General features: G+C 40.4%; 1 protein-coding gene across 11 annotated transcripts in view; it reads right to left on the reverse strand.

Annotated features, from left to right (window-relative positions):
* Mpdz (multiple PDZ domain crumbs cell polarity complex component) overlaps positions 1-15,157 on the reverse strand; it is a 164,399-nt gene that overhangs the window by 11,910 nt on the left and 137,332 nt on the right. For all 11 annotated transcript variants that reach the window (NM_001305286.1, NM_010820.3, NM_001305284.1 and 8 more), the window contains 7 exons: positions 13,185-13,265; positions 7,054-7,146; positions 6,879-6,953; positions 5,011-5,176; positions 3,072-3,217; positions 2,353-2,436; positions 2,011-2,204 (listed from right to left, as the gene is read on the reverse strand). In NM_001305286.1, the coding sequence (NP_001292215.1) occupies positions 2,011-2,204; positions 2,353-2,436; positions 3,072-3,217; positions 5,011-5,176; positions 6,879-6,953; positions 7,054-7,146; positions 13,185-13,265 (839 nt within the window). The remainder of the gene's footprint in view (positions 1-2,010; positions 2,205-2,352; positions 2,437-3,071; positions 3,218-5,010; positions 5,177-6,878; positions 6,954-7,053; positions 7,147-13,184; positions 13,266-15,157) is intronic.

The raw sequence follows: 15,157 nt of genomic DNA on the forward strand, positions 1-15,157 counted from the left end.
CCTGGTTCTCAGCTGCAATGCAATGCTTATTTAATCAAAAGCTAATTATTCTAAGTGAAAATTGTGTCTATTTTTAAGAGGTTTTACAGTTTTGCGCAATACTGGGGCAGCTTTAACAGCATGAGAAATAACAGTGAATTTTATTTTAAAAGTATTTCATAGAGAGAAAGTATTTTTCCTGGGCATATCTAGTCCTCCTCTGTTATGTACTCTACGTAAGAAAGTACCACAATTCTTATCTTATGGACCACACACCTAGAAGATGGTTTAAAAAAAAAGGGAGGATCAAGGTTTCAGTGGCTGGGTGCTGAGTGTAGGGCTTTCCTACACCACACTGAAGTTTTCTATGGACACTGTCCTGTAGTCATGTGATCATGCTGAGACTATCATTAACATTATTGAAAATAAATGAGCGATATGTACCAGAGACTGAAACTGTTACTTACAACTTAACCACCATTACTATGATGTGGCCATCATAGTTAACTTTTACATACAATACATTTATCCAAAACAAACATTAAACTTATCCTCATTGTTTCACAAAATGCAAACACATACCTGGGATTTCTCACTAAGATATAAAGGTAAGTATAAATAGTATTGTACAGAAAAATCTGAATTGCACAAGAGGACGTCAAACATTGCATGTGATTACAAAATGACTCCTTCTATCCATGCATTTTCTCCTTTTTAAAGAGAGTGTTAGGATTAGTTGGTCTCTTTGGATGTTCTCCAGGAAAATGGTTAGGACTTATTACCAGAAGCTTATATAGTGCTCTGGTGACCCCGCAGGCCACAGCACCCTTACTGAAGTGATTTTGCAAGAAGAAGACTATAGTGTTGTATTCCAAAACAGCTTATTTCCCCAGACATATTTCCACTGAGATTCAATAGCCTCACACACTTTCTCTGTACATTAAAAATAAAGTTGTCTTCAATTCTTTCTGCAAAAAATAAACTGGTAAGTATGTCCTTTGAATGTCAACCGTAAGTGCGACTGTGGAACGGGCTTTCATAGAGGAGGCCTCAGTGCAAGGCTGCTTTGAGCCTATGGTATGTGAGGAGTAAAGACAGCTGATGGCGACTCAGGGCCACTGCACACTGCGCCGACCCTGCTTATGACTCATCTGCCTAACTAGTCCATAGATTCTGATCCTGATTGCCTTATAACACACGAGGAAACAATGTTTATGGAACTCACTACTGGCTAGTGTGACTTCTATAAACACTAGTCAATATAAACTACATATCAATGTTCTTTAGATATTATATATGTGTTTCAATATATAATATCTAAAGTATCTAAATATCTCATGTGCTCCCAAGCCCTGCTTTATTCTTTCAGTCTTCTGCTGTGGCACATGATTCATAGGACAACCCTTGTCCCTAGGCTGTCTACCCTCGCTTGTCTGTAACAGAACCACTATCACTGACCACTTTAAGCCTTAGGTTAGACACATCTTTTCCTGAACCCTCTCAGTCTTCCACTTTCTTAAACAGGGAACTCAGTTGGTCCCTTCAGTTCTTTAGCTCCCCGTGTGCTTTGGTTTGGTTACTCTCAATAAAATCATTTGCTATAAGAATTAGAGTTTCATACATCAGAGGATAAAATTTTTAAAACATATTTAATTCTTTTTTTTTTTTTTTTTTTTTTGGTTTTTCGAGCCTCTGGAGTTATAGTTACAGACAGTTGTAAGACACCCAGTAAGGACGCTGGAAAATGAACCCAGGTCCTGTAGAGGAGCAACAAATGCTCTAAAGCACTAAGTCATGTCTTCAGCCTTTAAGGATGAATTTTCCTAGGTCAAGAATTATTTCTTATCTAACTGATCCTCAAGATATAACACAGCAGATACTTCATACCAACTGCCCCTTTCCTGAAGACTATATAACCCTGTAACACCCTGACTTATGCGGTCTACAAGGGCAGAACATAAACTAGTGATACCTTCAATTAAGGTGACATTCAGTTTCAAAAGCACCCTGAGTTTGTTCTCTCCAACACACCTTTTGCCAACAATACTCAACCCAAGGCCTTTGCCTGGCCTCTTCTGCAGCTCGATGGTGAAGGTATCACAGACATCCTCCTCTTTGTATGGGGCCTCATCTCGGTAGAGCGTCAGCCGTACTCTTTGAGGCGTCTGCCTCAGGACATTGATTGCTTCATCATGTGTAGCCTTTCGCAAGTCAATCCCATTTACCTGTGCAGAAACAGGTTGCCATGGTGAGGAGCTAGGTGAGATAAGTGACAGAATGGAGGAGAGAGGAAGGAGGAAGAGGACGAAGGAAGAAAAGCTCACCACCCTTGGCCTGTGCTTCTCACACTACGTTAACAAGCAGCCTTTGTACCTCTAAAATCTGGTCTCCAGCCCATAGTCTTCCATCTTTACACGCTGCTCCCTCTTCATAAACTTCATGGATAATAATAGCACCCTAGGGTCCAAACATAACATACAGCAGTGTTATCCATTCTCCCTAGGAAGGCTGAGAAGAAAGAACAAAAGACACTGTACTTGGATAAACTACTAAAAAGAATACTTGCTGGGTCTGTATGTGAGCCACACACCACATGATGTCAGAAAATACCTAAGGATACGATTTCTTTAACAGGCTAAACAAGGCATATACTTTTTATCTAGGGATAAAGAAAACTGAACATAAAACTCTAAGATTTCTAAAGCATACATGAATATAACAGAGATATAGCAACCTTCCTATCTATAAGGGAAAAGATTTTTTAAAGTGTTTTGACATGTAAAAAATTGTATATCAAGAATTTCATACTCTTCTCAATATGGGGCTGAGGTAACCTGGGTATAAGTAAAGAAGTTAAACAAAACCAAGCACAAGTGACATTATACAAACTCTGATATCTTATGCATGACAGAGTCTATTTAAGTTGGTCTTGGCTTAGTCAAAGTCATAATCCTAAGTTTTTGTTACCAATGATGTATTTTTTTTCTGAGCTGTCACATCAGACTTAATAAAAGAAATGCAAATCTCCTCCTCATGGTCTCTTGGGGCACTTGAGGGCTCCTGTGGTGTGGCTTCTTGAGTAACATACTTACCAGCAGTGTGTCTGAGCCCCCAACAATACTCAGTCCCAGGCCTGTTTGGCCTTTGGAAATCTCAATTGTTGTCTCACAGCCTGGGATGATGGGGCAGGTGGCAGGGTCAGAAGCAAAGACTGCTGGTGTGGAGGACCTGCTTGTACCTAGAAATGAGTTCAGAACCAAGGAGCCACAAATGAAAAATGTTTAGAACACAATTATGCCAAATTCAGCACACAAGATGCCTTTGGGGATGTAGGAAGAGCTTGGGGGAAATATACCTTCAAACCTGTCTTGAGTATTTTAGCTCTTTTGTATTTAAAATAATCAAAGTAGTATGACTACTTCTCCATCATTAAACTAGGGGCTAGGAATACAATTACTTGTTTATTTTTTATGTTATTTTGTACTTTTTAAGTTTCTTAAGGTAAAAAGGACAGATTATGAATGAAAACAAACTAGAGTTAGGTTGAGCCTCTAGTTTGAATTTAGTAGTCTATACTTCATCAAAACCAAATATGCTCTTTGGAAGAGGTATTCATCACACTGAAGACAGGTTGGCCCGCATTGACTCCCAAGCACACTCAAAGGCACTAAGTCCATCATAAATTCTGGTCATGGCCTTACACCATGGTTTAACAGTTTTTATTTTCTTTTTCTTTGTTTCCTCAAGACTCTCCTCTTGTGTAATTGATTCTGAGCATTTATAAATACATGCAAAAATATCCACCTTATTCATTTCTAATCTTTCTCCTTGCGTCTCACTTGATATTTTTATACTTTTAACATCAAATATTGCTGCATACATTTCTGAATTGGGGAGATAAGAATACAGTGTGACAAAATAAAAAGAACCATCCCCCGGCTTGTCTTCTGAGTACACACACAACATGTGCTTTATGACCCAGGAAAAAGTAGGTTTCGGAGCACTGCTCACCAGTGTGTGCTGTGGACAAGCTGTTCTCTTTCCAGGAAGTCAGAAACAGACTATGCCCTTGCTCCGGAAATGGTAAAAGTGGGTGCATGATATTTTCATTTATGCTAAGTTTTCACTGAGAATTTCGTATTTCATGAACAATGCTATTTCGGATCAAACATTAAACGAGAAAGCCTTCATTAAAGTTTTAATGGTTACTTCAATGAGAGTCCTAAATATAGGATTACAGACATACTTAAAGATTTTTTTTTTGAATAAGTGTATTATGAATGCTCTCAGCCAATTTTTTGTTAACAAACTATCAAACAAATAAAATATTTCAGGAAGACTATCTCATTGCTTTTCCACTTCCTATAGAAAAGGCAATCTGAATTATTTCTAACTGATGCTTTAGAGAATTTGGAGTTATTTATTTTTATCCATGAGTAATCTTTTTCTAAAAAGTAAGTCAAGTAATAATTTTATCTCTATATTAAATTGTCATTTAGTGATACAAGAAAGTCTTGCCCCTTGCATCTAATGTGAGCTTTCCGTATCCTCTGAGCTCCCAACCTGGATTTATCATATACACAGCATAGTCAGCACTTTAAGCTTTGTGGAACAGCAGGCAGTACTGATCATAGCTGTGAAACAGATCATTGTGTACAACTTCATCCAACACAAACTGAAGCTGAGAGCTGCATTCCCATTCCAACAGTAGGAGTTACAAAATGGCACAGCTGACTCCGTACTTGGATGCCTGGAACTGCACGTACCCTTAGCATGAACTTGAGAGAAAGACCACTTCCTTGGTTTGGGGAGGAAGAGGCTAAGGCAGGGGCCTGCAGTGGCTTCCTAAGGTATCATAGTTGGGTAACTTATACATGCAGGACCACAATTTACTCTGTTGTGCCCTCTTTTAACCAAAGACTCTGACTTAATGCTGCTCAAGCAATGATCTGTGCTCAGGCCTGCTCTAAGGAAAATGCTGTATTGGGGTTGCCATATGTATGTACAGGACTCTCAGGGGACAGCCCTTACTTGGGATGGGTTCCAGGTCTGGAGCTGGGACTGCAGGAGTCTGGGAGTTGTCTTTCCTTTCTCCACTGACTGTTACAGCTGAAGAAGGAACAGCTGGACAAGCTGGATTCTCAGCTCGAACAGTCAGTTTTACAGTTGCCTTTGCCGTCTTCAGAAGGCTGATGAACTGGTCAGATATTGATATGAAAGAAAACAAAGTTAAAAGAAAATGAGTAAACATACCCAAATAAAAGTCACCAGAATGGTTAGAATCTCTTTTGCTATTTCTATGTGGATGTATGGATATGTGGTCCTATGTATGCATGTTTGTCTGTGCACAGGAACATACGTGTAGGTATGTGGAAGCCATAGGGTCTCTTACTGACACTCACTGATCAGGCTGGGCTAGATGTCCAATGAATCTCAAAGGATTTCTAGTTTCTGCTTCCTCATCCCAGGATTATAAAAGCTGGCATGCCAGCTATTTGTTTATTTATTTCTCCTTCTCCCACTCCTCCTTTTATCAACATAGGATCTGACTATCCAACTCAGGCTCTTTGTTTGAGTTTAGATTCATTCATTCATTCATTCATTCATTCATTATTTCTGTGTGTGCGCGTGCTCGTGGGTGTGCCACATGTATGTATGAGCCTGTGGACTCCAGAAGAGAGTGTCAGAACTGTAGGAGCTGGAATTGCAGGCAGTTGTGAGCTGCCTAACATGGGCGCCAAGAACAGACCTTTGGATAGCTCGAAGCACTCTTTACCACTGAATCCCGAATATAGCCCTACTGACTGAGATTCCTAGGTAATTTATTGGCTGAGCTAACTCCACAAACCCCATGTTTCTGGGCTCTAACTCATCTGTCATCAAGAAAAAAAAGAGACAAATGTGGTTCCTAGAGAGGCCAAGAAAGAAATGCTTCTTCTAGTCCTTCAACTGTCTAATTAGATTACAGCTATGGTCAGTTTCTATTCTCCTTCTACACTACCTTTGTCAAGATTCTTCTTTGTTAGTAAAATGTGGGAATGGCTTTCAACTTGTTACACTTCTAATCACTCTTGCCCATTTTCCTGAACCCCTACAACCCTTGATGAAACAGTAAGCATTTTGCCCATTTTTTGATTCTGCAAGGGATCTGTTGCAGCTTCCACAAGGCTTTCTCAGCAGATAGGAGCACACTGATAAGTCAAGGCAAACTCAAAGTAAAGTCAGATTTACAGGTTAAAGGATTCAAGCTATACAGTCTTTATAATGAAAAGATTGTAAAACAGCTTTAAGTTTCTTGCTGATCAATGTAGAGATGGATTGTCCTTAGTAGGACATCCATATTCAAATTTATTTAATAGCAACATGCATATGAGCTACAAAGGGTAAATATTCATAAGAAAATATGCCCAGATACTCAACAAGAATTAAACTAATCTTCAGTGGTTCCAGGTTTCTCAAAATAAACCAGAAGTAACATTTATCAGAAGTAACAGTGAAGACTGAATTATTTATCAGGTAAAATCATAACATCACTTTGATTAGAAAATAGAAAACAGCTGGAGAGATCGCTCAGCAGTTAAGAGCACTGACTGCTCTCCCAAAGGTCCTGAGTTCAATTCCCAGCAACCACACATGGTGGCTCAAAACCATCTGTAATGAGATCTGACATCCTCTTCTGGTATTTGAAGACAGCTACAGTTTACTTAGATATAATAATAAATAAATCTTTAAAAAAAAAAAAGAAAATAGAAAACAAAATTTGGGTGACCTGAGGGAAAAAAGCCCTGTTTAAAACAAGAATCTATTTTGCAAATCTACCAGTCTTAATTCCCATGCTCCTACTTGAGCCAGGCCAAACGACGGTCTGGCAGTGCCACTGCCTTTATTGCAAAATGTACCTTTTCAACAGGACACCCAGCAACAACTTCATCATCTACAGCCAAGATGTGATCTCCAGGTTTGAGCCTTCCATCCTAAGGTGAAATGCGCAAGAGCTGAGTAACTGTTTCAGAGTCATTCCCACCCCCACCCCCTTCCAGTACTTCTCAGCAGCGAGGATGTTATGAGCCTCACCTTGGCTGCTCCCCCGTGCTCAGTTAGGCTTTCGATCATGACTCCGTTGATTGTGTCTTCCTCACAGATAGCAATGCCTAAACCTCCTTGATCCTAGGCAAGCAAAGGAAGAGCAGTCAGGAAATTTGAACTGATTTACTGTAGCCAGGATGAGCCAGCACAGCATCAGCCCAAGGACTACAGAAGCCATAGCAGGAACAGTTCATACTGCAGGACCATAAAGGTGTGCAGCAAGAACTATCAACGAGAATTACAAGTGAGACACAAGTGAACAAGCTCTGCTTAGTGTCAGAAAGTGAAAGCCTTTCTGAAATTCAAAAAAAACAAAAAACAAAAAAAACCTTGTAATTTTGCTTGAGATTTCTTCTAGGTAAAAATCACATGAACTCAACATCAATTTCTGACAGTCATAAAACCTGTTACTTGCTGTAATGTATACTTACTTTTCTAGGGTAATATGTACTAAAAATAAATTTCTGATCAAAGTTTATTTTTATTAATTGAATTAGCATCACACTGAGGTGGTAGATTATAAACGTAACAAGTTTATTTTATGTTTGTAGTCCTCTTTAAAAAATAGTAGAAAAGAAGTAATTGAACAGTCAATTTAACGGAACTAGAAATGGCCTGTTGTTAGACGCCCACTTCCACATCAAGCTATGAACAGGGAGGGAACAGTGGAACACACAGGAATACCTCAGTGTCATGGCCTCAGGTAGGAAGAGACCAACAACGAAGAGTGGAGCAGTGATGGCAACATTTCATAGTTACTACACAGCAGATGTCATAACGAGCAAACGTTCCATTACTACTAAATTGTTTTTCAAGTAAAATTTGGAAAATTCTGGAGAATGAAGGAGAGAGGACTTGGGATGAGCCGTCAGTGTGAGAAGGCTCTTGGCTTTTCCATTTGTTTACTTTTTATTTTTGGTCATATGTCTTTCCTTCCCTGCATTGGGTCCTGTGCCATTTTCAGAGAGCGAGGCATGCACAGGCTTTGTAGGATGATGCACCACTTATCATTTTCTTCATAAAGATCTCCACAAAGGAAACTTCCAAGGATACGGTCTACAGGCCTTTCCGAGCCTCACGGGTTTAAAAATGTTATGAAAACAATTACAGGAAATTGCATGCTGACAAGTACTTTACATATGTTATTTCACTTAACCCTTAGAACAGTTTCTCCACCATAAATGTGCAATTTCTCCCTTACAGTAAAGAATGTACCCAAAGAACTTAGTGACTTCATGTTCATAGTTAAAATCCTGAAAATGATCATTTGCCTCTTTGTCTAGCTTATTTTAAAAGATTCTTAACTATCCTCTTTACCCCTTTGACCGTTGAGGAGAAGAATGCATTCGATGAGCCTGGTGTTTTACTCTACCATAAACCTGCCACGTCAATGGAAGTTTCTGTGGACAGTGCATTCTCCAAGAACATGGATTTTCAACAGATAACAACATCAGAAAGGGAAGTTCAAATAATAAACATCTATGAATAAATCAGCAGAAGGGTAAAAGGAAAGAAAGACAAAGCTTTCAGGCTTAGGATGAAGGAACCATGCTCTGGGTCTCTTCTACCTCAACAGTAACTGACTTGGGCAGCCTCAGGTTCAGAAGGCAGAAGTTAATACGCTTAGCAATTGATCTAAGATCTCTCAGGATGTCAAATGGCGTCTTATGGACAAAGCAGGCTTCTGTTTACCTCACTATGAAACATCAAGCAAAGTAACACTGACTTACCTATTTGACAATGAAAGTTTTCAAAAAGTTTCTTGTTGTGCTATTCCCATGTTTGAATTACTTTTATCCATTTCTCAGAACCTTGGATAGAGGTAATGGATAAAGGTAATGCAAACATCTATGGAGTAAGTCAACAAGGTGTCCCTAGGCAGGACGAACGAACACTAGTGTCAGCAACGAGACATTTTATTATTTTCTAAAAACTATATTAATACCCAATGATTAGCATGTACCTCTGTGTGTGTGTGTGTATACTGGGTAATAGATACGCTATGTTTCTATGTTTATATCACTATAACTACCCAGTGAGTACTATTTTAAATTCTTATTTTGGAGAGTATTATAATCAGTTTTTCTGTTGCTGAGATAAAATATCAACCAAAAGCAACTCGGGGAGGAAAAGGATTATTTCATCTTATGATTCCAGGGAACAGGCCATGTGCAAGGAAAAGCAGGGCTGGAGCTCAAGGTAAGGACCAGGGCCTAAAGCAGGGACCATAGAAGAACAATGGGTAACAGCTTGCTTTTCATTGCTTGCTTGGCCTCCTTCCTTATCAAGTAAGGACTACCTGTTCAGAATGGCACTTTCCACAGTGGGCTGGGGTCTCCCACATCAACTGTTAATCAAGAAAATGCACCAAAGGTATGACCACAGGCTACTCCTCCGAGGTGACTGACAAATACCACCAGCACAATTGACCACTTGTTAACTCGACACACAAACACACCACTATTAAACCACACATTTCTTCTTTTACTTCCAAGAGTTCATGTAATTTCACAATATAAAGTATCCTATAAGTTTAAAACCCTACAACCTTTAAAATTTAGAAATCCAAGGTCCCACTCATCTCCCTTGCAACCTCCCTCCCCAAAAGAAAATAAAAATACACAAAACAAAGTAAACAAGACAAAGCATAGAAAACATAGTGCCATGGAAGCTGAAGTGTGTCACTTGGGGCACATGATGTAAAACACGCAAAGAATCAATACAAAGTTAAAAGGAACGTCCAAGGTCTCTTTAAATATTTAAAGTCTCTTAACTGGGGCTCCAGTAAAGTAAAAAACAACGATCATACTTTTTTATTCCAAGAGGGAAGACCCAAGGCACAGTAACAGTTAAATCAAAGTGAAACCAAACCTCAACATTGTAAACCGGTCAGAGACCAACATCTTGGACTCAATCGGAACCTTCTGGACTCCGAAAGCTCCACCTCTCTAGCTTTCTTGTGCATCACACATGCAGCTCATCTCCTCTGCTCAGCCCACTCCACTCCACTGCACACCTCCTACTCTTTGGTAGTTATCCCATAGTCCAGGTAATCCCCATTTCCTGGGATTTCCACTGCAGCTAAGGCTGTATGTTCAGTACTGGCCTTGCCTGGCGGCAAGCTTCAGCTCCTCTCCATAAACCCTTCAATCCAGGCATGTCCACCACAACTGAGGCGTCAATGTCAAAAGAGCCTATTCTGTTGTCTCCTCAGGGACTCTGCCTCTGCTTCATGGTGGCTAGCCTCAGCTTCTCTCCACAGCCCCTTTAATGCTGAGAGCACCACTACAACGGAGGACACTTTCACCAGTGGCCATTAGAGCCTACGGTGCCCAGCCTCAGCTCTTCCCATATCCTCTTCGATCTTGAGCATCTCCACTGAAGCTAAGGCTGCACCTTCACCAATGGCCGTCCTGGCCTCTCTCAATGCCAAGCCTTGGCTGCTATTCGTGACCATTTTAATCCTGTAGACTTTAGGCCATGAAAAAAAGAGGGACATATGGGTGAGTATCACACACTACCAAGTTTGTCTCACAGCTGCAGATGTATCCTTGGCCACCACTGGCCACATCACACATCTGTATGATGTCCCTGAGAATATATCTCCCCAGTGAGTTCCCCAGATTTTCAAATCCACAACTCCAAAATGCTACAATCCTCTCAAAAAAAAAATTTTTTTTTTGGTCAGATTCATCACACCACAGCCCAAATTCCTAATATTAATATTGATTGTAAATTTGACAGGATCTAGAATCACCTTGGAGACAGCCTCAAGACATTCCTCTTAGACATACCTAGATGAGGCTATCCAGTATGCATTGCATACCTGTTAGGGACACACACACACACACACACACACATATATATATATATATGGTTAATAGAAGTGAGAATAACCGCCTTAAGTAGGTGTTCTAGGCTGAATGGAAAGGAGAAACAAAACTAAGCATTCTATGCTTCCTAACTACAGATGCAATGTGGACATCTATTTCCTCAAACTCCTGCTGCCATGATTCACCTGTGATGACAGAATGTACCCTTGAATTGTGAGCCAAAATCAACCCATTTTTCCTCAAGTTTCTTTTGTCAGGATAATGAATACAAACGCCATGAGCTGATGCAGTTATCTGTCCTAGGTAACCGTTGTGGCTAGGAAGGGTAAGTCCAGGGCTCTGCTCCGGGCGGTCTGCCTGTCCTTCCGTCTGTGCTCTTGGCTGTGGTAGTGCTTCCTGCCTCTCAACTATCGTGCTCATTTTCTAGCCTTCTCTGGCACTTGTGTATTCCAGCATACACTAAGCATGAGGAAATCTATTTGAATTGCTATAAAAGGGCATGAGGGACATTTATCATATTTTCAACTTTTCTCCAGATAAATATAAACTGAAAAAATAAATATAAAACTGAAAAAAAAATTTATACCAAATTTTCAGCATACATTTAAGTGCTTTCTAGCTAACTATAATTAAGGTATAGGTAGATAATTGCATTATTAAACAGTGGCTTTGACATTTACAAATTTAAAACAAACTAAGGCCTGAAATTTGGACAGAAGCAGAGGACATAATCACTCTGACATGACAACAGGAGGGATTCTAATTAAAATATATGGACAGTTTTGGCAGGAAGGAAAAGCTTTTAATGACTTCTATTCTGTTTGCTCTATCTAAAGCAAAACAGTTCATAGTAAAACTTTCTTTTTCTACCCATGATAAGGCCTCATAGCAGCCAATGCTATCTGCATAAGACCAAGCATTCCTGCATGGGTGGTGGTGGCGACTCATCAAGTGTGATGGCTTAAGAATGTTGTCCCTGGTAGGTCAACTATGCTCCCACACCCAGGAGTATATGTATAGCACAAATTGGGAGAGGGAGGCCAGGACAAGAAGTTGGGAGTGCCTAGAGGGTAGCCAGAGGCCCTCAGAGAAGTTGGGGGAAAGTGTTTTGATACACGGTGTACACAGACGACATTCTCAAAAATGTAATAGTATATATTAAAAAGGCTGAGGCAGTCCATCTTTGTACAGGTCTGTTTTGTTAGAAAAAGAGAAAGGGAAGGAAAGGAAAGGAAAGGAAAGGAAAGGAAAGGAAAGGAAAGGAAAGGAAAGGAAAGGAAAGGAAACAAAGGAAAGGAAAGGAAGAGAGAGAGAAAGAGAGAAAGGGAGGGAGGGAGGAAGAAAGAAAGAAAGAAAGAAAGAAAGAAAGAAAGAAAGAAAGAAAGAAAGAAAGAAAGAAAGAAAGAAAGAAAGAAAGAAAAGGATAAAGAAACTAAATCAATACAGTCATGGTATTTTTCCAATAGTCTGGCTGTGTGCTAGGAATTATGATATTGTATAATTCATTTAATCTTTATTATTGACTAACACTTTATTATTGAGGAAATTTATGCACTAAAGCTCCTTTCTGATGAAGCTTAGGCTCTGCCCAGACAGAATGTCCCAGGCTCAGAGGACCAGGCCTCGGTGCCTCATGGCAGGAGGAAATGGGCCACTCCAACCATCCACATTAGCAGCCTTTCCTGAGAACAGCCTTTTGCCTTCTCCTCCTTCCGTCACTGCCTGTGCCTGAGCTCTTCCCTGATTCCTTCAGACCCGCATGCTCACCCGCTTCTCAGTATGAGCTGTGGAAGGTGAAAACCCTCCTTTTCAGCAAACCATTGCAGTCAGCAGCATTGAACCTGAAAGTCAGACCTCACTGAGCAGGAACCTAACATCTGAACCTCCAGTTATTTCAGTTTTATAATCAGCAGTGATCTTCTACTTGCGTCTTCATTTTAGAATCCACTGACCAGCATCTCAGCAAATGAATCAAAGAGGGATGACACATTTCATATCTTTGAATAACCCTAAAATCAGGAAAAGGCGGATCACAGGAAAGGGATGACTAGCTCAGGAGTCCTCAGGCGTTAGTGTGCAGTACAATCAAGGTGGCTTATGAAAGCAGACTTCCAGGCCCATGCCTAGAGCCTCTCACTCACAGGAAGCTCGGGGTAGGTCCCAGCACCCGCATTTCTAAGGAGACCCCAGATGGTGCGGATGTCGCTCTCTGGAGTCTATGTTCCAGGGAGCCAGTGAACGGAACCAGTGTGGGAGGGCATTTAATCATTTAACTCCCAGATGTACCTTAGGAAGCTCCAGCTGGTACACATCTGTAAGTGAGCTGAGGTCCGCAGCGGAAGCAGATGTAGTACTGCATGGTTCCACCTGACAAAGAAAAACATCCAAAAGGTGACTGTTAGCAAGTTTTGTTTCAAATATAAGTGCCGCTTCATCAGAATGATTTCATGTTATATATTACTTGTATCTTAATATCTAATCATAGTTATCATAGTGTGTTTTATATTAAAATCCTTGGGAGGTGTGACTGGACAGCCGTTGTGTTTGGAACATCACACACTCCGGTGGTTGGATATTTGCCTGGGTTTCCTCAATAATGAACTGTGAGGAGCCAGCGCTGACTGAAGAGGCGCCATGCAGCATTCTTCCCTCCCAAGTTAGGATGGGTATTCAGAAACTATTGAACGCTTTCCATAAAAGTTATTAAATAATACCGTTTAAGGGCAAAGTTGGTACAATATGAAAATACAAGTTTACCATCTACAACTCACCCAAACTTATATCCCATGAGGAAACCGCTTGAAACAGGTTATGCTTTCTTTACCTGTCTTGTATGTAAATAAGCCCTCTGCTCAATTACTGAAGGAAGAATGAATTCTGCCCTCACCTTCTGGCACTGATAATCCCATGGCTCCTTTAATTTTAAGTGCTTCTGTCTGCTATCTTATTTTATTGTTCTTAAATACAAATCCAAAGATTTCTAAGTTCAAACAAAATCATCTACCACCAAATCTTAACTCTCTGTTATCCTCTAGCTGTTGTCTTTCCCTCTTCATGGTCAGGTGCCTTCCCACCGACATATGGCTGCAGACCCAATGGACTCTCTCACTACTTTCTTGGTCCTCTCTACAGTATCTCAGGCTGTGGAACCCACTTTGCCACCTTCTCCCCTTCACTGCTGTTCAAGGGTCTACTGGTTCTTGTCACCTGATTTTTTCACTTTTACTTTCCTCCTTAACATGCTCACACTGCATGGGCAGCCCTCTGCTCTCTGCTCTGCTAATGTTCTTTGTAAGGCAATTTTTCTACCTCCAGGGCCAACAAATGCAATACGCTCCATGGGAAGTTGCCTCTAACTCCACTCCATATACTTTAGCAGGCTTCCTAACCTGCAGCTTGCTCGGTGATCCAATCAGGAAAAGCTGCAGCCCCAGTACAAGCACAAGCTGTTCTCAGGCTTGCTATATACTCCAGTTCCCAAAAGATGGTTCTGAAAACACCAGCTCTTCCATTGTAGCTTAGTTCGTGAAGAAAGGTATGTGGAAGAGAGCCGTGTACTTCCTTGTATTTTAATCACCATTCCTTACCCAAATCATCAAATTATCCTAGAATTGCCTGTTGAATAAATACTTTCTGACTCTTTTGCTCAATAAGTACATTCAGTCAGCATGAATATTCCTGGATTGGGTCTAAAATCTCTGATGTGACATTTCCTTCCTCCCCTGTGCGATGTATGGGTTGTTGTCTTTTTCCCTAAACTTTTTCTGTACTTCATGTAACTTAATTTCTCTGCCTTGAAATGACAGAGTAAGATTTTGAAAACATAATTACAATTCATTTATGTAGATGACACTAAGTCCTCCTGTTCACAGAGAAGTATTAAAGAAACCAGGAAACAATCACACAGGCTTGCTTACTCAATGGAAGGGAAGTATATGGCTGTTTTATGTTTGGAAATAGGGGGTAGATGTTGTTAACTGCCTGGTAATTTGTATTATCTGCAGTGCTAGGTCATACCTTAATCCCCAGACTATCATTTTTACCCTAAATTCTTCCTCCCTAGACTTTGATCTTGAGCACTGCTTGTCAACAGAACCCATCCTCAGGGTAGATGTCACATGTACTTTATAGCCTGGTGGCCTATAAACTATCTTAGTCAGAGACCACACCAGATCCTAGATCCTTAGCCTGTACACCCATGTTAATGGTAGAGGTCACGCGTATTTTGCAAAAGAGTTTTGATGTAGTTATGCTTTAAG

The sequence above is a fragment of the Mus musculus genome, chromosome 4 (assembly GCF_000001635.26).
Source record: "Mus musculus strain C57BL/6J chromosome 4, GRCm38.p6 C57BL/6J".
Classification (NCBI taxonomy): domain Eukaryota; kingdom Metazoa; phylum Chordata; class Mammalia; order Rodentia; family Muridae; genus Mus; species Mus musculus.